At 40.1% G+C, this 24,443-nt stretch overlaps 1 protein-coding gene across 3 annotated transcripts in view; it reads left to right on the top strand.

The window, feature by feature from the left end:
- Cntnap2 (contactin associated protein 2) overlaps positions 1-24,443 on the top strand; it is a 2,084,252-nt gene that overhangs the window by 1,242,225 nt on the left and 817,584 nt on the right. For all 3 annotated transcript variants that reach the window (XR_012908553.1, XR_012908554.1, XM_075953824.1), the window contains exon 12: positions 23,785-23,904. Coding sequence is in view for 1 of the 3 variants with exons in the window: in XM_075953824.1 (XP_075809939.1) it covers positions 23,785-23,904 (120 nt within the window). In the remaining 2 variants the exon portion in view is untranslated. The remainder of the gene's footprint in view (positions 1-23,784; positions 23,905-24,443) is intronic.

The raw sequence follows: 24,443 nt of genomic DNA on the forward strand, positions 1-24,443 counted from the left end.
AGCTAAATGCATGTTTCGAAGGAGTCAGAACTTGCTATTAGGGTTTGGGCTAAGGAATTAGGCAGGTCCCTGTCAATGCAGGTGCTGCACTTGACTTCCAGCCACTGCCTTCCTACTGTCACTTCACTATCAGAGTATGATTCTGACATCGAGCAAAGTGATCACTGCCTCACTAGTGGGTAAAAGTCAGTGTGACGCATAGGTATTTCACTAGAGCCAGAGCAATCCTCCAGCAGGAAAGTTTCCAGCCCCAAATACTAGTCTTTTTCAGAAGTCCTGGCATTATCCTTAAGACTGAATATTAATGTGATCTTTGGAGTCAGTTTCCATGGTTCCTTTAAATTTTACTTGTTAAGAAAACAGAGTTCAGTTCCTTCTGGTTTTCTTGTGGGTATGGGGGAAAGATCCAGAAAACCCAGGTTTTCTCACTGTTCTGAAGGACAAGTGGACTTTGGGTTGATGACTTGGTAAACTGACTGACACATCTGACAGGTCCAAAGAAAACTGTGAAACCCAGAGGTTCTCCCCTACCCCTCAAAGCAACCTTTACTTCCAAGACTAGACCTATTATTAAATTTTTAAAATTAAGATTTAATTATATTATTTCCCCCTTTCCCTTTCTTTAATTTTGCCTCCCACATACCCCTCTTCCTCCCCTCTTTAAATCTGTAAATCTTACCTTTCTAATTGATCTCTCTCTATATATATATATATATATATATAATTTGTCTCTCATGTATGTGTATAAAATCTTTTGTAGATTCAAGAATTTAATATTCCCATTTTATTTAATGTTGTTAGGCTTTATATTGGATATTGGATAATAGTCAATTGGGAATTCATCACATGAGAATACTGTTTTTCCTGCTCTCAGCATTCCTTGGTTGCCTATAGTTCTTTGTCTATCGGTGGGACCCCAAGAGCTTCCATGTTAGAATGTTCTGCTTTTTCAGTTCTTTTTTTAGGAGCCATGTTGTTAACGTATCACGAGTGAAGCATCATTGTGATTCCTAGGAAACAATCTAATAGTGGACCCAATTTTTAAAGTTTTAGGTAAAGTGGTCTTCACCCGTGTGTACAGACCGTGGCAGTGACAACAGCACTGATAATCTCTGACACCTACAACCAAGGTGAAGAACATGCGTGATAAGAGTTCAGTCCTGCTGTCCTCACCTTGAAATGTACCAAGTAACTCTCCAAGGCTCTCCTTTCTTACAATAAAATACGTTTATGAACGTGTTGGAGCAATGGACCAGACAAAGATTTCCCCTTGCTTACTCAAACTCAAGAGAAATTTCAGTGACAAAATTTCCAATAGGAAGAATAAAAAAAGCCAAAATCTGAGACCAGACTTGAGCCACTTAAGTGTCCCCTCTCAGTTTCCCGCATTCACTCATTGCCTGACATTTACCAAATATCCAGAGATAAAATACCAAAACACGTCCAAGGTAACGAATGGATGACAACAGGTGGCCAGCAGCTGTGTCACAGTCCACTGGGTTTAAAAGTAATGATTAAAGTCTCAATGGAAAAATACTTCTCACTGGAAATGGAGTTGAAATCGGACTTTACCTGCAAATGCATCTGGAGTGAATGAGTGGCCGTCTGCCGGCCACCCGCCATCGCCTTGAGGCTTTCGTTTCCTCACCTAGAAAGCGAGGAGCCAGACAGAGTTATTGGGAAGACTAAGATATCTTCCTATTTTAATATTCTAGAATTTCTAAAGGGGAAAAAGAATAAAAGCTTCCTCAAATCCAGTATGGCTGCTATTAAATCATTTTCCAATTTCTTTGGTGTTCTCCCCGTGGATGGATTTCTTCCCCTAAAGTTTTAATCTTATAAGTGCCTAATGAAGGTGCATTTTTTCCATGAAATATCTTAATGTACTCAAGTCCTTCAGATCCCTCTGTAGAACTTTCTTCTGCACTTAGCCCACAGGAGCGATCTGTGGGTGGGAGCCAGCAGAGGCAGAAGCCTGAGCTCCCACAGTAAGTTGCAGACAGTAAGGGCAGATGACTATTTACCCTCTGTCAGCTCTCTGATCAACAGCAATATACATTGGCAGACTTCAAGGCAGCCTTGCCCAAAGAAAGGGGTCTGACATCTTTTATCTTCCCATTTCACACATGAAGAGGCAGCCCTGGTACCCTGATCACAGCACTTCGCACAGAGGGGAATAAAAGCACACAGGATGAAGAGGAAGAGGAAATCCACATATACTAATCCTAACAGGAGAAGGGATAGACATGTAAAGTCTAGGCTTTCCTATGATGCAAGAAGTCCGGAACAAGGCCATCTAAGCCCGCTTTAATCATTGCATCTTACAAAATTTATCATATTACACTAATATTGAACCTTCAAATCATCACTTCAGAGACAAGCCTTGCAGTTAAAACACATCTATGTGTTTTTCTACTTCCATAAAAAGACAGGGAACGTTTCCTATGTTTACTTGTTCTTCACGTGCATACTGTAACTCCCACTTCAGGGGTTTTGATGGCTTCTTATGGACTCCATGAGCACCTACCTACACTCACGTGTTCATAGACAGATATGTACACAGTAATAAAAGAATATTTAAATTAAACCCCTATTGTGAATCCAATAATAAGATGCAGAGACAGCTTTCTTGACAAACCACAAGGTGTTATGTTCCATTGGACAGTAGTCCGAACTAGATTTACATTGAAAACACTTTGTTTACGTCATATGTGGAATCAAATTACCTTCTCCTTAAATAAATCCTCAGAGCATGGGCTGAGGCTGTGACCTATCTCAAAAGGGCACTTGTTGTTCTTGCAGAGTACAGGAATTCAATTCCTAGCACCCGTGTTGGACATTTTAACCACCTGAAACTCCAGCTCCAGGGGATCCAATGCCCTCTTCTGACCTCTGTGGTTACCTGCACTCACATGAACATAATATATATTACACAATAATAAACATATATTCAAAGAATCCGCAGTGCAAATTCAATACAGTGAACCATTTCTTTATAGGATAGTGACATAGAAACTTTTAAGTTTTCATTCAACTAAAAGTAAAATTAGGTACTTTAAACATTTTAACAGATATATGTATATTTTTCAAAATGTTTTAATCAAAGAGTCTGGGAATCTGTTTGCATAGCTCTATACTAACTTAGTTGTTTAAATGTGTGGGTGTGTGTTTTAAACTTTTCTGTACTGTTTCTATATAAAAATAAAAAAGACGGACACAAAAGACTGCTTTTAAATTTCTTCCCTTTTCCTCATAGAATCTAAATCTATGAGCAGATCATGGGAGATGGCTAATAAAAAACTCCTTGAACATATTTCTATATTTTCTGCTGATATGAGTACAGGAAGTTTATCTTCAATTATTTGTTTATATATCATAGAAGATGTTTCGGTGGAAAATCCTAATGCAGTCCTAAACTCACCATTAAAGGCCAGGAGGAGACTTTAATGTTGATTGGTCATCCCCTCTTATCATAGGAGTGAACGAACCGCTGTCCTGTGTTTCATACACGTATGTCAGATTACATGGTACCATTCTGACATCTCTGGCTCTCCTGCCTTCTCGTAGTCAGCCTCACAGCAGAGGCAAACATCTTTGGATAACATTTCCTTATCTCCTGCTACTTTAGGTTTCTCCCAATCATCTTAGCGATAAATCAAAGTTAAACTTTTAAAAGTATGTCTTGGCCAATTCTTTGAAAATTTGATCTCTGGTTGTTTGTGATTTTATTTACTCGATAATTGCTTAGTTTGAACTCTTAGCTCTCCCTCAATGTTATTTAAGACAGTGTCATGCTCTAGTGACCTAGAACTCAACACTCTCAATGTTATTTAAGACAGTGTCATGACCTAGAACTCAACACTCTCAATGTTATTTAAGACAGTGTCATGACCTAGAACTCAACACTCTCAATGTTATTTAAGACAGTGTCATGACCTAGAACTCAACACTCTCAATGTTATTTAAGACAGTGTCATGACCTAGTGACCTAGAACTCAACACTCTCAATGTTATTTAAGACAGTGTCATGACCTAGAACTCAACACTCTCAATGTTATTTAAGACAGTGTCATGACCTAGAACTTAACTCTCTCAATGTTATTTAAGACAGTGTCATGCCCTAGAACTCAACACTCTCAATGTTATTTAAGACAGTGTCATGACCTAGAACTCAACACTCTCAATGTTATTTAAGACAGTGTCATGACCTAGAACTCAACACTCTCAATGTTATTTAAGACAGTGTCATGACCTAGAACTGAACACTCTCAATGTTATTTAAGACAGTGTCTGCCCTAGAACTTAACTCTCATTCGTGAAGCCCTGCACGTCTCACCTCCCCCCTTATATAGAATTCTTCCCATGGCCACCTCTACTGTGTTGAAATATAGGTAGATAGCTACTAACTCTATACTATAGTTCATTTAAAAAAATTCAAGCATTCAGTTTCAAAAATCCTGCCTGTATTGTTACAAATTCATTGCAGATGTAAACAACAATTTATATTCTATGCATTTGTACAAAAATACATGTTGTTAGGATTTACACAATAGCTGTGTGACATCGCAAGCGACAACATAAGAAGGACTTAGCAGTTATAAAAGGAGAAATGCAAAGTTAATTTTCTAAGATCCTCTGGAGAGAGTGTGGTGTTTTGAAACTTAATCCAGTGACTGATGTAGGTGACTGTGAAGCCTGAGTCAACAATAAATGGCAATTAGGTTTAATGAATTAACTTCAGTACAATTTTCATTTAAAAAGCTTAAATAAAAATAAGTTTTAATGTTTACAGAAAGGAAAAACTGTGCATTTATGCAACAGATCTGCTTAGACAAACATCTATTTGAGCTGACCAAGAACAGGATATTGGAGTCTAGTCTGGTCGAGATGCTTAGTAAGTAAGTGACTTTGAAAGAGGGATCCAGAGGACGTCTGTGACTCAGAACAATACAGATGCTTAGAGCAGAGCTTTGAGCTCAACTCCAAGGCTGTTGTGTGGCCTTGAGGTTATGTAGCCTTCTGTGACTTTCATAGCCCTAAGCCTCATTTTCCTTCACTGTAAAATGGAAAGAGAAGTATCTACCCCATAGGATTACTCAGAAAACCAGATGGCATGGTGCTTGCAAAACACTGGGAATGGAATATGAAACACGGGGCGAGCTCAAACAGCTGTTGTTGTTGTTGTAATTATTATAATTATTTACAATGAGGGGCCTAGATTAGATAATCTCCAAGGTCTTCTCCAGCTCTGAAATTCTACGCTCCTATGAGCAGCTCATTCCCAAATGGCGTCAGATAAATGAGGTCTCACCATTTATTGGGCAAGAAATCAATATGACCAATTTTCAATTGTATCCAGTAAGGTAAGCTGAGCAGAACATGAATTTTTCAGAAAACTTTGGCTACACTCAATATAGTTCCACTTGCTCTTGGAATAGAACTGTTTAAAGGAATGTTTTCTATTCTTCTTATATTGTGTTTAATGATTGAACTAAGTTTGGCCTTTCTCTGTTTACTGAGGGTAAAGCAATAGAAGCTGTTAGATGTCTTAAACATGTTATTTCATTTAGTGAGCTGGGAATTAGCTGAAATCATCCAGCTACCATTTGAGTAATAGGAAACGCAAGCAGAGTGACACCACCTTGGCTCTGATAATGGACATGCCTGTGACCAAGCAGCTTGCCTTCCCTTACAAAAACCTTTCTAGAACATCAGGTAGCTCAGGTCCACTTGGGCTTTGACATTCTAAGAGTGAGAAGCTGACTGCAGAGTGCAATTCTGCTGATAACTTAATTTCCAAAATTGCCTTAACACCACAGTGATGCCTAATTATAACTCCCGAGCACAATGGCTACTGCCAGACACTACAATAGTCTCATTATCTAAACCCTCATTTATCATTTAAGACTGCTTCCTAACCTGTCATATGCTTCATCTTTTTAAGTAAAGGTTCTTTTCTTTTCATATTTTTCCTCCTTTATGTGCTGCTCTTTTTTTATTTAATAAAGGATTTCTTCAGGTCACCACTGTATTATTCAGAGGTAAATAACCCTGTTAAAGGCAGGTGAGACGGTAGGCATGGTACTGCATGTAATAATTCTTGCAATGATGGAGTACCTGTTGGGAGACAGGTTTCCGCCATAGGCTGGCGAGCTGGATTAATGAATCTTTCGGAACATTAGTTTCATTGTTTAGAAGCACAATTATCAGAGAAAATTGATTAGAAAATAAATATTTCATATAAAGATGCATTATCAAGCAGACTATGGCTGTGAGTGGTAGAGTGGTTGATACTCAGTCCCATGGGAAATCTGAGGAGCGTCATGAAGCACTGATCATTCTGCCCAAAAGTCTCACTTATATAGTTAATTCTCATATATCACGTGGTAGTTCCGGAAGCATTGTTTGTTTCATTTCTCTCATCCATATGCAAGAGGTTGGTTAGATTGCTGGGGAGACCTTTATACCCAGCATTAATGAACCTTGAGAAAAAAGCAAGGACAACATGAGAGGTGCTGTATCTGTGAGATTATGGCTCAATCTAAAGAGGAACTGTAACAACAGAACAAAGAATAATAAATAGTGTGACCAAAAGAATATATTTTGGACCATAGGAGACCTCTGGTAGAGTCCACCCATGCAAAACATTCACCCTCAGGCCTTCAATCTAGCCAGATTTGTCCTGGGGCCACATTAAAGGCCGTTCCAGGACTCTCTGAGAAGTCTTGGTACAAAGTATTTGTGGAGTAAAGCCACAATGCACTGTGGCAGCTGAATTCAAGTCAATAGTTGATATTGATTTTTTTTTAATCTGAGGCAGCATCTGCCATTTGCTAGCATTTATTTCCTTTTTTCTTTTTTCTTTAATTTATTTATTTATTAAAGATTTCTGCCTCCTCCCCGCCACTACCTCCCATTTCCCTCCCCCTCCCCCGACCAAGTCTCCCTCCCTCATCAGCTCGAAGAGCAATCAGGGTTCCCTGACCTGTAGGAAATCCAAGGACCACCTACCTCCTCCAGGTCTAGTAAGGTGAGCATCCAAACTGTCTAGGCTCCCCCAAAGCCAGTACGTGCAGTAGGATCAAAAACCCATTGCCATTGTCTTGAGTTCTCCGTAGTCCTCATTGTCCACTATGTTCAGCAAGTCCGGTTTTATCCCATGCTTTTTCAGACCCAGGCCAACTGGCCTTGGTGAGTTCCCGATAGAACATCCCCATTGTCTCAGTGTGTGGGTGCACCCCTCGCGGTCCTGAGTTCCTTGCTCGAGGAGAGAGAGCACGAGCAAGGAACTCAGGATATTGATTTGTTATGACCCAACTTTCCACAAATTCACCCCCAGTCAGCACTTCAACTAGTTGGGTCTATGGTGCTTTATTGAGCCTCCAGGTGACTTAGGTCCTTGATTACTGTGTGCCTGACAACCCACAGATGTTCCAAATTTCCTTTCCCATATTGCACTTATAGTCCTGTACTCCAAATATTCTTCTCGTACCCCTAACTTGTATTTCCTAACCATGACCAAATTTTAATGGGACACGATCTCAATTTCATGACCTTAATTTTAATCCCTTGGTGAATATTCTCTGCTCTCAAAATTATATTTAAGCCTTACTTTAACCTTGAGAAAAGACTCTAAAGTCCCCATTCATATATTTTATACATAATTTATTAATTCTTTAAAAATTTCATATACTGTATTTAGGTTATATTCAGCTTCCTCCCCCATTTCTTCCCAGACACACCTACCCCATTCCATTCCCACTCAACCTTGTGTCTTCATTATATTTTAAGACTGAACCAGGATATTGTTTCCTATACACTCCTGGGTATATGTTTATCCATCAGTGCATTTTGACCTACTAAGGTCACAGATTTAAAGCAAACTAACTCTCCCTCTCCCCAGATGCTTAACTATAATGAAGTCACACTTTCAGGTCATAACATTACAGTTACACATATGAACTTACAGTGGCTGTGGCATCATGTATAAGACCTCTATAAGTTTAAGCCAGATAAATAATGACTTAATCATTATACCAAAGCTTAGGTAATGGATAAGGCACAATGGAAACTAATCAAAGATTTTTCAGGTTGGGCCATGTGAAACACTGTATGAACTCAGACAATGTGAAACTTAAATATTACCCTGTCAAATACCTACTCCTTAGATGAGAAATCCTACATGATAAAGTGCCCAATATCCTGACCAGCAGAGCCAGGAAATTACAGAACAAGGACACAGCATAGGAATTGTGATGGTTAGCAGGATCTTCCCATGGGGTTACTCTTTTTTTGCAGCCCATCCTGGGGAAAAGGACATTTGCTTTTCCTTTTAGATTTGTTTGCATTGCATAAAAGTTCAGACACAGCCCCCTCTGCTGTGGGACACCACCTGTTCATTGTTTCAGTGGTCACAAATTTTTTTCTACTGAATTCAAAGGCTTTGACATTTAAAATTAGTTGTACTGCTTTGTTCATTAAATTGGATATGTTATAATAGAACACTTTAAAGGCATAAATGAATTCAAATATAGTTATAATTTTTATTATTTGAATCATCCCAATAACTTTTATTCAAAATGACTAACATTTGTATTTGAAATTAGCAGTTTCTAATCAGAAATAGGTTTGATTATTTTTAATTAAATTAACAGCATTTTTGTTACATTAAAAACCACTGAGTAATTTTCCCATTCATTCCATTTTCTTTTCTCAACACAAGTGAACATATACACAAATATATTTTTTAAATATTTATTTCCTCACAAACCATTTTCTCAGGCTTTACTCTGCACCATCCTCCAGTGTTAACAACTAACTGCTCCTCTTCCTCAGTGACATTGGAGTGGACAATCATTATGGTGTTTACAAGTAATGTACAAGTCCTGGCACTACCTTTTCCTAGGCGACTAGTCACAGACAAGGGAACTAATTGTTCTGAGCAGATGGCAGAGAGCCTTGAGGAAAATACTTCACACAAAAGCTATTTCTCTCTCCCTAGAGTGAGAGTGGTGGCATGAATCCCCAGAAAGGGCATCCAGGGGTGAAGGGAGATCAAGTAGGAAAGCATAGGAAGAGTGAAAAAGGGGGAGGTTCATTGAGTGGTGGTGGCCAACAGTGGCCATGGTTGTCAAAACCACAGAGAATGATGACTTAGAAAAAGCCAGAAGCAGATGCCTGTGGCATGTATGAAAGGGAAATAGTGGTGATACTTGTCCTCTCTGGAGGTCCATGAGACAGTGGGGATTCCCAGCATCCCTGAGGATGCAGAAGACAATGTTGATGGCTAGCATGTAGGGAGTGCTTGTAACAAACTCTTGCTCATCTTCTAAGGTTTAGTTTACTTGATTTCACACATAAAAGCCCCGCTTTTCCCCCAGTTTGTCCCACATCCAGATATCTGATCCTTCATCTGAAGTTTCTGAGTGATTTATTTATGTCTGTTTATAACATTTAGCAAATCTTACACACTTCTTGTCAACAGCTTTATTCCACAGATCAGCTAGAATCCATGACCTATTTCTTTGCTCTCTTCCCAGTACAATGAATTAGGACCATATTAATAGGGTTTTAGTCAATCACTTAATTATCAAAAAGAAAGAGTGGATGATATATTCACTATAGAGTTACTCCAAAGGAAGTATATACAAGTACTGACCTCTTTTAAGTTAGGATTATTGGCCTCACCATGCTTGCCTAGGGACAATGGGAGTAAACAGGCAAAAGGTGGGAATATGAGATTTTGTTTGAGGAGCAAGTTGACAGTATGTGCAAGCTTTGTAATACCTTTGAAAATGATGAACAGCATCTGAGCTCTCTTGTGGTAGTCAAGGAAGCATGAGTTTATTACGTTATCATTGGGTTTTGTAGGTCTTGCCCACACTTCTAAATCTTCTGTATTGTAGCAATAACAGTAAATCAAACAACCAGATTGGGTCAGGTTTGGTCATGAAATAAAAGAGAAGATAGTATCTAGAGTGACAGAAACAAAAATTCTGTTTTGTACTTATTATCATTGAAGTATGGATTGTTGCTTTCAATAAAGCAATGTTTTGAAGCCATTATAAATGATTGAGGGACTTGAAGTCAGTCAAACAAATGGCCGAAGTCAAATAGCATATGTCTCAAGGTCATTGCTGCTTTTCTTGATTTCTATCTTGGCTGCACACAAACTTCAATAGTTACCTTCACGGACTAATTAGGCTCTGTGATAGCTGGTTTCTCTAACCAAATCTGAGTGAGGAATATCTTTTTCCAATAGAGAATCTTAATTTTGAAAAGCAGATTAAGATCAGTTAGTTATTAGCAATTGAAATGAATTAGAAAAGGAAGGTACCCAGAGACCAAAGCACATTGACATCACCCACTCCAAAATGTGCCGCATGAATGGCTTTCTATAGTGCTCATGTTTTCTGTGAAAAGTCTTTATTTATGTAGGAATGATGTAAATCTCTCTTTTCAGAACCTTTGAGCCAGATTCCTAGAGCACCGTGCATGTATGCAGGAAGCCTGTGACCACTCTTGACATCAGATGGTGGAAAAATACGAGAATTCACAAACTGTGGATATCTAAAATATCAGATCATAAAAGCAAATCTATCAAGTTGTTTCACTTTCCCCCGGTATTCTACTGCTTTATCAAACCTTGTCAGAAATGGGTAATGCTTTAATCTTTACCACCAGGAAGTCTTGCTGTATAGTACTGCACAGCAAACCCGTACAACTGGGTGCTCTCTAGACTTGGGATTCGTTTCATAACATTTTTTAGTCCATGCCTACTGATGACCTGTATGGTTTTCAGAGAAGGAAGTGCATCATATGCTCAACTGCGGGTCTCACAGTATGCGACTGAGTGAAGGGGCCAGAGCCTGCTTTGTTTAGTTTATTTGTCTTGGGGCTGTGTCAGCTGTCCTTTCTCTTTTGTCCCCTCCCTTGCACACTAATCATTTATTAATTGATGCGGAAGTGCCTACAGCTCTGGGCCTGCTGCACATCTTTGTCAGGAACTCTTTTGCCATCCCCTTGGCCATTGATATGGCAATGCTGCTCAGGCTCTTGCCACATCTGAGGTCTTAACAGCTGTTCTCTCTGCTTGTCTTGGCTAGGGCTGAACAAACAAAGGATGAGCTTGGTCAGGGTTCTCCAAATGGCTTTATCTTCCAAGGCCTTATGAACCTTTACAGTTTGAAACAAAGCATGAACTTTGTTCATGTATATCTCTTTATTGTTTTACTTAATAGGTGATGGGGTGATTTTCTTTCACTGAGAACACATTGGTCGCTTAGTAAAAGTTATATGATTGTGTTAACTACTTTTTTTCATTCATTGCTGAGAAGTACCTTGAAAAAGAAACTTAGTAGAAGACTGTTTACTGTGGCTGAAGGTTTGCGAGAGTATCAGTCCCCCAGAATGCAGAAGGAAAAGCAATAGGAGCAACAAGTGGCTACGGCAAACACATGAAGTAGGAGAGGTCTGACTACTTGGAGCCAGAGTGAAAACACTAAGACTTATTCCCAGTGTCCTATTTCTTCCAGTTATCCCTAAAAGTTCAGTGACCTCCCAAAGAAGGCTATCAACTGATGATCAAGCATTTAAACACTTGAGCTGGTGGGAGATATTTCACACTCAAAGCTTAACAAATGTGGTTGAAAGAACAAGGCGTTCTCCTACAAGATGACCATGTTCTGGTCTGTAGAACCTATGGTTAAACTGCCCGGGCCAAGAGGCTTTGTAAGGGCCTTTCTCAAGCCTCCCTTAGTTATTTGAGTAGGAGGTGTGCTATCCCAGGGCTCCTTAAAAAAGCTGGAGGAATAAGAACACACTAACCAGGGAGCCATTTTAGGGTTAGCAAGAGCCTTGACTCTAGAGGGGTTTCCAGGGGTCCAGAGAGATGTCCCCAACTAGGTCCTTGGGCAGCTGAGGAGAAAGAGCCTGAAATGGCCCCATCCTATAGCCATACTAATGAATATCTTGCATATTACCATAGAACCTTCATCTGACGATGGATGGAGATAGAGACAGAGACCCACATTGGAGCAATGGATTGGGCTCCCAAGGTCAAAATGAAGAACAGAAGGAGGGAGAACATGAGCAAGGAAGTCCAAGACTGCGAGGGGGGCACCCACCCACTGAGACAGTGGGGCTGATCTATTGGGAGCTCACCAAGGCCAGCTGGACTGGGACTGAAAAAGCATGGGATAAAACCGGACTCTCTGAATATGGTGGACAGCGAGGGCTGCTGAGAAGCCAAGGACAATGGCACTGGGTTTTGGTCCTACTGCATGCACTGGCTTTGTGGGAGCCTAGCCTGTTTGAATGCTCACCTTCCTAGACCTGGATGGAGAGGGGAGGACCTTAGACTGCCCACAGGGTAGGGAACCCTGACTGCTCTTAGGACTGGAGAGGGAGGAGGATGGGAGTAGTGTGTGGGGAGTGGGGGGAGAGGGAGGGAAAAGGGAAGCGGGGAGGAGGCGGAAATTTTTAATAAAAAACAAAATAAAATAAATAAAAAAAAAACAGCTGGAGGAAGGGTGAGACGGTAAAGGTGAGAATCGGCATGAGGCAGCACAAGAGTGATCCCAAAAGGAGACAATGGCTGAGACGATGGGGAAAGGACTGTAGTGACGTGACCTATTGCTATGACGAAATACCTGACAGGAAGCACATTTAAGGGAGAAAGTATTTGCTTGCGCTCACAGTTGGAGATTGCAGTCTATCATTGAAATCAGAATTTGTGGCAGCGACTCATATTGTGTCTAGAGTCAAAAACTAGAGGGATGAATGTCTGTGTGCAACTCCTTCCTCCTTTTTCTACAGTCTAGGATCCTACCCTCAGGTATGGTGCCACCTGCAATTGAAGTGGATCTTCCCACTTTAATTAACCTAACCCAGACAGTGTCACACATAGGAGCCTATGGGGTACATACCTAGAGGCTACGATAATCTAGACAATTACTCACAGGTATGCCTGAGGCTGTCTCCAAGGTGATTCTCTATCTTGTTAAGATGACAATCAGTGTTAATTATCATAGAAATATGCACCACAGAGTGTTCCCAGCCTCTGGAAACTGGTAAAAACAAGAAGACAGGAGCTCTCCGGAATCCTCAAAAGAGTCCCTGCCAGTATCCTGAATGTGGCCTAATGAAATCCCCCTGGAATCCCTTTGCAAGTCTTGTGACCAGGGGCACATCATTATTATTAGCTGTACTATTATCTCTAGAATTAAGATAATAAATTAGGGTAACATCAAGTCAGTAAGAGGCCATCTGTTCCATAAGCTATCGGAAACTAATGAGCAATCTCTCCATCATTGTCCACTACAAGCAACACAGTGTTAGAGAAAGCTTTCTGTAGCAGCCATTGTTCTATGAAAATGAACACAGTACTTAGGACTTGTCTCTCCCAGGTCTCCCCCATGCTGTAAAATTCCATCTGATGTACTTAATAATCGTTTTTCTAAACAATGGAGATTTATTTATGAATATATAGAATAATATGAGGCCTTTTATTTGGCCCTTGGAGTTCCAACAGAGAAAAATGACTTCCCCGATAGATCAATAGACCTGATGAGTCTATTTGTTTTGCCATCAGCCCCATTACCTTCCTGCTCCTCAGTGGTCTACTTGCAGCATCGATTATTGACGATGCCTCAGCTGCTGCTTTCTGTGCCGTGGCTGCTTCCTTCTCCCCATGCTTTGTTGTCTCCTGCGATTTGATCGGCAAAAATAATCTGACCCAGCTGGGAATGGACATGGCACAGAGCTCACAGGCTGAGACTTGCCACGTAAATGTGTTTATTTGCTTATTTTTGGCATAACCCAACGATGCACCATGCTTTTTAGTTTATAGAGGCTATGGTTTCATTTCACTCCACATTAAGGAGGCATTACTGTCTTAATTTGTACTTGGGAATAATTAAAGATTAAAGAGAGGCTCCAGCAGAAATTACAGAAAGATGTGAATGAAAATGTCTTAATTACTTATGGAGAATATAAAATTAATGAAAAGTTTACTACATCACAGCTGTTGGGCATTTTATCTAAGTGTCATGAATCCAGATGCCCATTTTAAAAGTTTTAAATGAAAAAAAAAAAAGATAACAGATGCATGGGGACTGGAGAGATGGTTCAGTGGGTGATGTGCTTGCTGCACACCATGAGGGCTTGAGTTAGGATCCCAGAGCCCAGGTTAAAGATGAGATATTAGGAGTTCGACATGCCTGTAGGCCCAGTGCTGGGGTATGAAGATCCCTGGTGCTTAGGGAAACGTGGTCTAACTGAACTGATAAACTCCAGTTTCAGCGAGAGACGCTGGCAAATAACAAACAAACAAGGGTAGAGCGTGATAGAGGAGACATTTGCTATCAATGGCTGGCCTGCTAAGCACATGCAAGGGCACATGTACACCCCCACACATGTGCAGATAGGTGTACAACACACCCACATCTGCATGAACTTACAGATACAGATAATTTTGGAAATGCAGAAATGTTATAATATCTCCTTTAATTTTGTTGATCAAAAACAGCCAAAGTATTTCCTCCCAAACTTTTTTTTAGGGCATCATACAAGGTTTTTATTTTGTATGATGAGTTTTATTTATAAATGTATGGTTTCCCTCCCCACAAACTTACTGTATTTAAATTTTATCATATTGCCTGTCAGTGACCTACATTGACTGTTTTCAAGTATAAAGGGAAAACCAGACCATACTTCCTGAGATCTGATTGTCTCAAGATTAGGCCAATGCTTCTCAGGATGCCATCTGAAGGCTTGCGGTGACAGCTCACTTTGGAGCCTCTTACAGCTGCAAATTCTCTGCCCAGACAGGCTTCTCATAATGAAGTGAGGCCCCATTGCAACCAGCTCTCCATGATTTTCACACATGCAAAAGTTTGCAAAGGACTTGGCTTCTGCATGTGTTGATGAGCCAACAGCAGCCTGTCCTGTCCTGGGCTACAGACAAACAGAGTAATTACTATAAGTGAAAAAAATAAAATAAAACAGAAGGTCTTCTTGGTTACCAGAATTTCCCACATCCAAAGGCTTCAACATTTACTTCCAGTATATTGTATATTACTTGGGCAAAGTTCTAAACCCATAGTTCAAATTCCTTTATAGTTATCTATAAATAGGATAAATAGTTTTTCATATGTATAATCATGTACTGATGTTTGTTTTTTTATTAATTTTTTCATTTTATTTTTTTAAAAAAGAAAACAAACTATCTTTTTTTCATTTTACATACTAATCCCAGTTCCCACTACCTCCCCTCCTCTCATTCCCTTCAGCTCCCCCCCCCCCACCTCACCCCCATCCACTCCTCAGAGAGAGTAAGGTACGTGGCTTTGGGGAAGGTCCAAGGCCTTTTGATGTGGGAGTGTCATATATCAATCTGTTGATTTCATTGGTTAAGCAATAAAGAAACTGCTAGGCCATTTGATAGGCCCACTCTTAGGTGGGTGGAGTAAACAGAACGGAAGGCTGGGAGAAAGAAGCTGAGTCAGAGAGTCGCCCACTCCAGACAGATGCAGGTTAAGATCATTCTTGGTAAGCCAGCTCGTGGGCTACAGCAGATTATTAGAAATGGGCTAGTCCAGGTGCGAGAGCTAGCCTAGAAGAGGCTAGATAGAAATGGGCCAAGCGGTATTTAAAAGAATATAGTTTCCGTGTAATTATTTCGGGTAAAGCTAGCCTTAGGGGCGGCCGGGTGTCGGGGACACAGAGTGGCACCCAACGTGCAAATGAACTCCACGTAAAACCTGAGAGGACTTGGAGAGAGAGAGAGAGAGAGAGAGAGAGAGAGAGAGAGAGAATTTAATACAGCTTTTTGCTGTTTGTGGGTTGCCTGCCGCAAAGAAATTGTCCTGACTCAGTAGCAGGAAAAAACTGGCTGTTTTAAAATGCCGGCTTTCTGGGCTGTGCCGCCATTGCGATCTCTGTCTGGCTTCTGCAGCAGACAGAGCTTTTGAATGGAGCATTTGGAGTAATGTGCTACGGCTTGGTTGATGGCAATGTGGACTGCTGTGTGCCTGGAACTGTGTGTGGCTCAGGGGCACCATATGGGTCTGAGGCAGGAGCTGCTCAGCTCTGTCATAATGAACTGTGCTAGTCTCAGGCAGGAACTACCGTAATTACCATAAAAACAGTGCAGTTAAGGTTTAGACTGGGCAGGAAACAGGCTGTACCTTATTACCGTATTACCTGTACATGGTGCAACTTAAGTTTTTAAGAACTGCTTAACATTTTAAGAAATGCTCCTGGATAGTAAAAAAAAAATGTTACAGATTCACAATAAAACAGATTCAGACATAAAAGACTACACTGTTGGATGAATGTACGTAGGCTTGAGAGAAAAAAAATATAGAGAATAAAGTTAATTGTTTTTTAAAAAAAGGGCAAAGTCTTTAAAAAGACAGAGTACAGATAGTTGAGAGATTAAAAGAAATAAAGAAAAATAAGCCACGTAAAAATGGAAAATTCACAGAGAGTCTAGATTATGTATATTGTGTTTTCTTTAAAATTTTTTACTGTGAAGGAGCTAAGTACAGAGAGACATTTCATTACATGGGCTGCCAAGCTAAACTAGAATGGATATAAGGGTATTACGATTTCAAAATTTGGGTCTAAGGATATGATGCTTTGGAAAGGGCCTTCTTTTGTTTTCACAGAGGACCAGACCCTGTGGATTTCTTCTATTCCAATTTGGTATGATAGACCACGCCCTCCTGAAAGGTTGCTGTAACACCCTCAAAAAATTACTTCGCTCAACTGCCAACTGAGATGACCCTGGCACACAGGTTATACCATGAAAGACTTAATTAACGACGCCCCCATTCAGCAGGAAGCAGTTTGGAGAGAAAAAACTGCGCCCATGTTCCCAAAATATTGTTTATAAATGTTCTTTTACATTTAAAGGGGGAAATGATATAGGTATGAGTGATTTGAATTGATGTGGATTTTAAGGTCAATTTTGCTATACATATATGTATTTCTGCTCTCGATTAAGGTATTGTGATTGTGTGGTTCATTAAAAATGTAATGTATAATTAAGAAATATAGGTTAGTGGATAATCATCAGTAATAGTCAAGCTTGTAGTCCTGTTAGTTAGATTTTCTAGATATAGAGAGATATATTTCAGATAGGCATTCTTCATATCTCTCAAAGGCTGCAGAATATGGCATTTAAAATATTTTAATAACTTAGGACTTTTCATGACAATGAGACATATCTGCTCCTGGCAGCACCAATCTACTTCGAGAGGAAGATGGGCATCGAAGAGGATCCTTATGGAGTTTGGTAGCCATTTGGGCAAGAAACTGCTCTTGCCTGGACTGTTGCATAAAATGGACACAGAGAACCCGCAGAGAGAGGACTGCTGAACTTGCCTAAAGGTGAGATGGTCTTTTGGGATTCATGACTCATGAAAGAGTCTGCGAGACATTCTGCAGGACACAACAGATAGTGACTGAACTGTCTTTGAAATTGTCTGCTTCATGGAAATGTCTGCTGGATACTGTGGGCCTGAAGTCTGAAGATGGATGCCCCAACGGTACAAAAGAACTTTGGGTGACTGTCCAGGCAGCAAGATGTCTCTGTCATTTCTAGAGTTTTCTTATTTCTTGTTTATTTAGGTAGTATTATATCCTTCTGGAGTCTTTGATGGAGTTGAAGAATGAATAGATAGTTATAGTTTTCCTTAGTTATGATAAAAGATAAAATAGATATAAATATTGTAACTGTAATTCTTGCTTGATAACTGTTTTGTTATATGTAATTTTGGTATGTTAAAGTTAAAGCCTTCCTTTTTTTGTTTAAACAGAAAAAGGGGAAGTGATGTGGGAGTGTCATATATCAATCTGTTGATTTCATTGGTTAAGCAATAAAGAAACTGCTAGACCCATTTGATAGGCCCACCCTTAGGTGGGTGGAGTAAACAGAACGGAAGGCTGGGAGAAAGAAGCTGAGTCAGGGAGTCACCATGATTCTCCCACTCCAGACAGATGCAAGTTAAGATCATTCTGGTAAGCCAGCTTGTGGGCTACAGCAGATTATTAGAAATGGGCTAGTCCAGGTGCGAGAGCTAGCCTAGAAGAGGCTAGATAGAAATGGGCCAAGCAGTGTTTAAAAGAATACAGTTTCCATGTAATTATTTCTGGTAAAGCTAGCTGTGGGGGCAGCCGGGTGCCTTGGACGCAGCCCGCCGCCCTTATTCCAACAGCCTTTCCAATCATATCTAGGCTGAGGTATCCATCCAAAGAGAATGGGTTACCGAAAAGTCAGTGCAACTAATAGAGATAAATGCTGGCGACACTGCCAGTGGCCCCACAGTCTGCCCCAGCCTTACCAATGTCACCCACATTTAGAGGGTCTAGTTTGGTTTGATGCTAGTTCCTACCCTGTCTGGCTAGATTTGGTGAGCTCCCATTAACTCAGATAAGCTGTATCAGTGGGTGTCCCCATCATGGTCTTGACCTCTTTGCTTGTATTCTCACTTTTCCCACTCTTCAACTATACTTTGGGAGCTCAGCCTCTGTTTCCATCAGTTGCTGGATTAAGGGTCTATGGTGAAATTTAAGATATTCATCAATCTGATTACAGGGCAAGGTCAGTTCAGGAACCCTTTCCTCTATTGCTTAGGGTCGTAGCTGGGGTCATCCTTATGGATTCCTGGGAATTTCTCTAGTGCCAGGTTTCTTGCTAGCCCTATAATGGCCCCCTCAATCAAAATATCTCTTTCCTTGCTCTCCATCTCTGTCCTTCTTCCATCTCAGCTATCCTATTACCTCAATTTTTCCTCCCCCCTTCCTCCCTCCCTCTTCCCTTTCTGCCCTTATTTCTCCCCCAATCCCCACACTTCCAATTTTGTCATGAGATCTTGTTTATTTCCCTTTCCCAGGGGGATCTATATATGTTTTTCTTAGGGTTCACCTTGTTACTCAGCTTCTCTAAGGTAGTGAACTATAGGTGCATTATCCTTTGTTGTACAGCTAGTATCCTCTTATGAGTGAGTACATACTATGTTAATCTTTCTGGATTCAGGTTACCTCACTCAAGATGGTTTTTTCTAGTTTTGTTGACAGGGGTTTCTGTCCTGCCTGGTCCTGCAGCCATTCAGTCCCAAAGACACACAGAAGCCTACAATAATTACAAACTGATTGTCCTGTAGCTCATGCTTATTAACTCTTACATCCTACATTAACCCATAATTCTTGTCTGTGTTAGCCATGTTACTTGGTACCTTTTATTAGCAAGACATTCTCATATTGCTTCCTCTGTGCCTGGGTGACAACTGCAGACTGAGTCTTTTCTCTTCCCAGAATTTTCCTGTTCTCATTGCCCTACTTCTACTTCTGCCTGGTCACCTCGCATTTATTTCCTGCCTGATTACTGGCCAATCAGTGTAAGACTGCCATTTTTATTATGTTGATCCTATCCAAGAACATGGGAGATCTTTCCATTTTCTGGTATCTATTTCAATTTCTTTCTTCAAAGACCTAAAGTTCTTGTCAAATAGATCTTTCACTTTTTTGGTTAGTGTTACCCCAAGATATTTCATGTTATTTGTGGCTATTATGAATGGTGATGTTTCTCTGATTTCTTTCTCAGCTCTTTTATCATTTGTATATAGGAAGACTATTGATTTTTTTGAATTGATCTTGCATTCTACTATATTACTGAAAGTATTTAACAGCTTTAGGAGTTTTCTGGTAGAATTTTTTGGGTCATTTATGTATGCTCTCATACCATCTGCAAACAGCGAAAGTTTGGCTTCTTCCTTTCTATCCTCTCTGGGGATAGGAGGGTTTGGGAGTGGAGTGGGACTTTTAGCTTACAGGGTCTGATCAATGGGATGGGTGTGTTGGAGCAGCTTACTTGCAGGAAGCTTGCCTGCTGGCTGGCTAGAGAAACTGAGGCAGGTGGAGGGCCTAGAGACTGGGGTGCCCCACTGGGTGAGATGGTCCCTCACCTCTTGGTTCTCTCTGTGTAGTTGTAGCCTGTGTTTCAGAGTTCCTCTGAAGTTGCAGAGGATAGGAGGGTTTATGGGTAGAGTGCGAATTCTAGCTTACAGGGTCAGATGGATGTCGTACAGAAGTAGCCATGTACTTCTGATAAGCCACCTAACACTCCAGTATCAAAATAGAATTAGAACAAGGAATAAGTAAATTTTAAGTTTAGTTTCTTCTTTTTTTTTTTCTTTTTATCCTCTTTCTTTCCAGTACATTATAGATATGGAATAGAAAAAACAACATTTTCCAATCACACCTGTAGCTAAATGGTTTTCTTTGTGTTGCTTAATCCTGCTGGACTGGTTTCTCTCCCATCTGTTGCTCCCTACAGCTGCTTATGAAATAATCACTGAGAAGCTAATATTAAATGTAATTGCTTGCCCGATGGCTCAGGCTATTACTTGCTAGCTCTCTTATAAATTAGCCAATTTCTACAGATGTGTGTATAGCCACATGGCCTTGGCATTACCTCTGTTCTGTCGTCTTTCTCCTTAGGCTGATGCTGGCATCTCTTTTCTGCAACAGATGGCTCACATTCCTCTTGACTGCCATTCTTCACCTGAATATCTGTTTGGATTTCTGCCTACCTGTATTCATTCTTGTCATAGACCAAAGTAGCTTTAATCATCAATCAGTGGGAGCAACATATACTCAAAGGATACAGAAGGACATCCAACCTTACACACCTTTTTAGGAAAAGCATTTTCCTAAAAAGGCATCTTTAAAAAGCTGATCAATTTCTGAGTCAGCTGCAAGTGGGTATTAGTGTTCGGGGTTATTACAAAAATATGCATGTTCACTAGGGAGGCTCTCCTTAAGAAGGAAGAGTTTGAGTGGCAAACAGGAAACAATCTCTAGTTTAATAATATATATTGAGCTTGTGGTGCTATCCATTAAAAGTTTGCCATGCATCAGGCACTATGTTAAATGGAAGATGGGGATTATTTTTTCCAGCATTTATAAGACCACTATATCTATTATATCTCTTCAGTTAACACGGATAAATGAAGTTGGGTAATCCTTCCCACAGCATGTTCTCTCTTTCTTCCTCCTCCCCTCCTATATGTGTGTGTTTATCTAAGTATTTTTAACTTTAGATCTGTATTTCTTACAATTTCTTCCCAAGCTGAGAATTCAATTTTAGACATTGTAGACATTATTTAGCTTGAGAAACACACTAGTGGATATTACACTCGGATATAATCAGAATGGAGTTGTTAATCCCCATAGCACTGTGCCACTACTGCTCCAATGGCCACATAGTGTCTGGAAAGTTGATATTACAGTACACAAAGTCCAAAGTCGGAATGACCACTGCTAGCTTTCCAGCCCACCTCTCTGTGTACAAACTTCCATACTATGAAAGCTAGACAGGATGGAGGAAGCTGCCAGATTAGCTCCAGCATGACTCCTCTGTTTTATTCAAAGAAAGTAAAATACACTTTTTTATTTTTTTTAACAAACTTCATGCATATATACAGTGCTATCTCTGTCATATCCATAACCCACTCCATACCTTCAGCTCACTCTACCCACCATGTATTAGTCATTTTTTAATGCTATGATAAATTACCATGACCTGAAGCAATTTAAGGGAGGGCTTATTTGTGGTTCTACAGTGTTATATGTTCATAATAATGAAAACTTCATGGTGACAGGAAAAAGGAAGCTGAGAGGTCAAATTTCAACAGTAAACAGGAAGCAGAGTGAGCAAGCAGGAAGCATAGTCATAATCAGACAGCCGCTATGCTTCTCTGTACAATATCTTCTTAATAACAAGCCAGAAAATATCCCACATAGATGAGGCAGAAGATCACCAGGCCCACCAACTCCTGGGGAGCTATTGGTATGGGTCATTTCTGAGTCAGAGAGAATCATTTCTTATTGAGGACACTGGTAGGTTTTCCAGTGTCCCAAACCCATGCATATTTGGACAACTCTAACTGGATTTAGTAGGTTACAAAAATTTTGATGAAGTTGAGAAAAGGATGTTGGGGAAAACACAAAGGGAGTTGGTTGGAGTGAATAGAATATAGGTACAATAATCCATTGTATACATGTGTGAATTTTTCAAAAGTAAAGAATTTACTTTAAATTTTAACCTGGAGAGATGCTGTCACTAATAAGGTGTCTAGTTTGTCTTCAGAGATTATAATTTCAGATCACCCTTCAGCGGCACTTGTTCCTACTCACTCTGTTCACTGCCCTCCACGTTGTCTTGATCTCAGAACTGCTGCACCCAGTCCTGCCAACTTCATCACTGGCCACATTGCTTTAATTCACCTGCCAGTCATCTTCCAACCAGCCAGTCGCAGCAACAGCCTGATAGTCCCCTACAATCTACCACTTACTGCATGGAGTTTTGATTTTTAAGCCTATATCTAATTATAGCATCTTCCTGCTGGACATTTAAAAAACATTTTCCCTGGTTTTTTTTTTTTTACGGCATTTTACTTAGCATGGCATTCACAATTAGAGAGAACATGTAGCTTACTGTGTAGACACTTAAGAGATTGAAAGTGGACCTATTAATGGTTACCCTGGGGCAAAGATGAATGGGTTCTGCTTACTTTTCTAGCCACATCCTCCTTCAACAGCACTTGAAGCATAAGCAATACCCATGTAATCAACAATCAAATCCTGCTCCAAAGGTCTTGAGTCTGGATTGTGTCCAGCTAAATCTGCATGGACGGGTATATAGTGTGACATATGGCAGAGACTCTGTGCATTATAACTCTTTGCAGAAGGAAGAAGGGACGAGTCAATCGAAGAAATGTTGAAGCATTTGACTGAGAGTGGTGACATTGGTATAACAAAAGAGAGCTGAACACCTATTCTTGGGCAGAGGGAGCCATGGGCAGATGAAGAGGGGCAGAAAAGCTTGGTAGAAGATAAGACAAAGGGTGCTTGAGACGCAGACGCCCTATCTCCTAATTTACACACAGCAGGCCCTAGAAGCACTGCACAAGAAAGTCTGTCTGGGTGAAATCCGTTTTCACCAAGAATGCTTCCTTGTCCTGTGCTGGGATGATTCACATTTCTCACAAATGTCAGTATGAAGCTGCTGGAGGAAAGAAAAAAACTTGACTTAATAGCTTTACAACCAAGGAGATATGTAAATATCAATTTTGTACTTCTGAAAACAGGTGCAGTCTCTTCACAAAAAAGAAAATGTGTCACAGATGTGGAAAGGAAAAGGAAAACAATGGAAAAGAACCTATAATTTAATTATGCAAATGCAGGCTTTTTACGCAAACTAAATTTTGATGTAGTTAAAGCACCTGTAACAAACTTAGTCAGGAAACTTGCTTTCCTTATGCCCGAGACACAAGATTATAAATTCCACGCAAATTAAAGGAAATTTATATTAGGGATACAAAAATTGAGAAAGAAACCTCCTTTATCTTAGTTGATAGTTCAATTATTTGCAATCTTTCAAAATAAAGTACCTTATAGGAAGAAGATGATTGCTACAAATGAGTACGAATTAAAGGGCCATGTATTCCGATAAAAACACACATGACATGTGTTCTTTAATAGTTTATTGATTAGATCTATCCTTTCCCCAACTATAAAGTTATATAAGTAGCCTTTAGGGTCAGAAAGACTTATAAAGAAAGAGCTAAGTCAGGAATTTAAGTTTGGAGAAAGAGAGTGTTCATTCTAGAAAGAACTGTTTCACACAGCAGTCTGCCTGCGCTGGGCATGTTACGGGGACTCTGAGCTAGAGAGACGTTTGTTTTGTGCTCTGCTCATGTGGATATCTCATTTCAGCTATCTACGAGCCCTCCTGTGAAGCCTACAAACACCTTGGACAGACGTCAAATTACTACTGGATAGATCCCGATGGCAGCGGACCTCTGGGACCTCTGAAGGTTTATTGCAACATGACAGGTAACTGTGTCACGTTTATGTTTTATGAAGATGACTTTTCTGTATGCTGAGAATGATAGTCCCCTGAACTGTTTGTTGCCCTGGTGTTATATTCTCACCACACCTCTAACAAGGTAAATCTTGCTGGGCTTGTTAAGCCAGACATGCCGTGAAAACTCTGACACAGTAATCTCTTGAAAATTTGCCTTTGGAATCTAGAGACATGCATGGCTCAGCAGTTAAGAGCACTGGCTGCTCTTGCAGAGGACCTGGGTTCAGTTCCCAGGACATACATGGCAGCTTACACCTGTCTCTAATTCCAGTTCCAACAGATATGATGGACTCTTCTAATCTGCATAGGTATGAGGCATACACATTGTATATATACACATACATGTAGGCACACACTCATGCACATAAAATAAAATAAAAATAAATATTTTTAAATTGTCTATCTTTGAGTTAAACAATAGATAGTTAACATTTTTTTGAGGAAAAATCAACATGTAAAGGAAAAACCAAGAAAGTAAAATTGCAAATCTTAACTTCACAGAAAGAAG

The sequence above is a fragment of the Microtus pennsylvanicus genome, chromosome 19 (assembly GCF_037038515.1).
Source record: "Microtus pennsylvanicus isolate mMicPen1 chromosome 19, mMicPen1.hap1, whole genome shotgun sequence".
Classification (NCBI taxonomy): Eukaryota; Metazoa; Chordata; class Mammalia; order Rodentia; family Cricetidae; genus Microtus; species Microtus pennsylvanicus.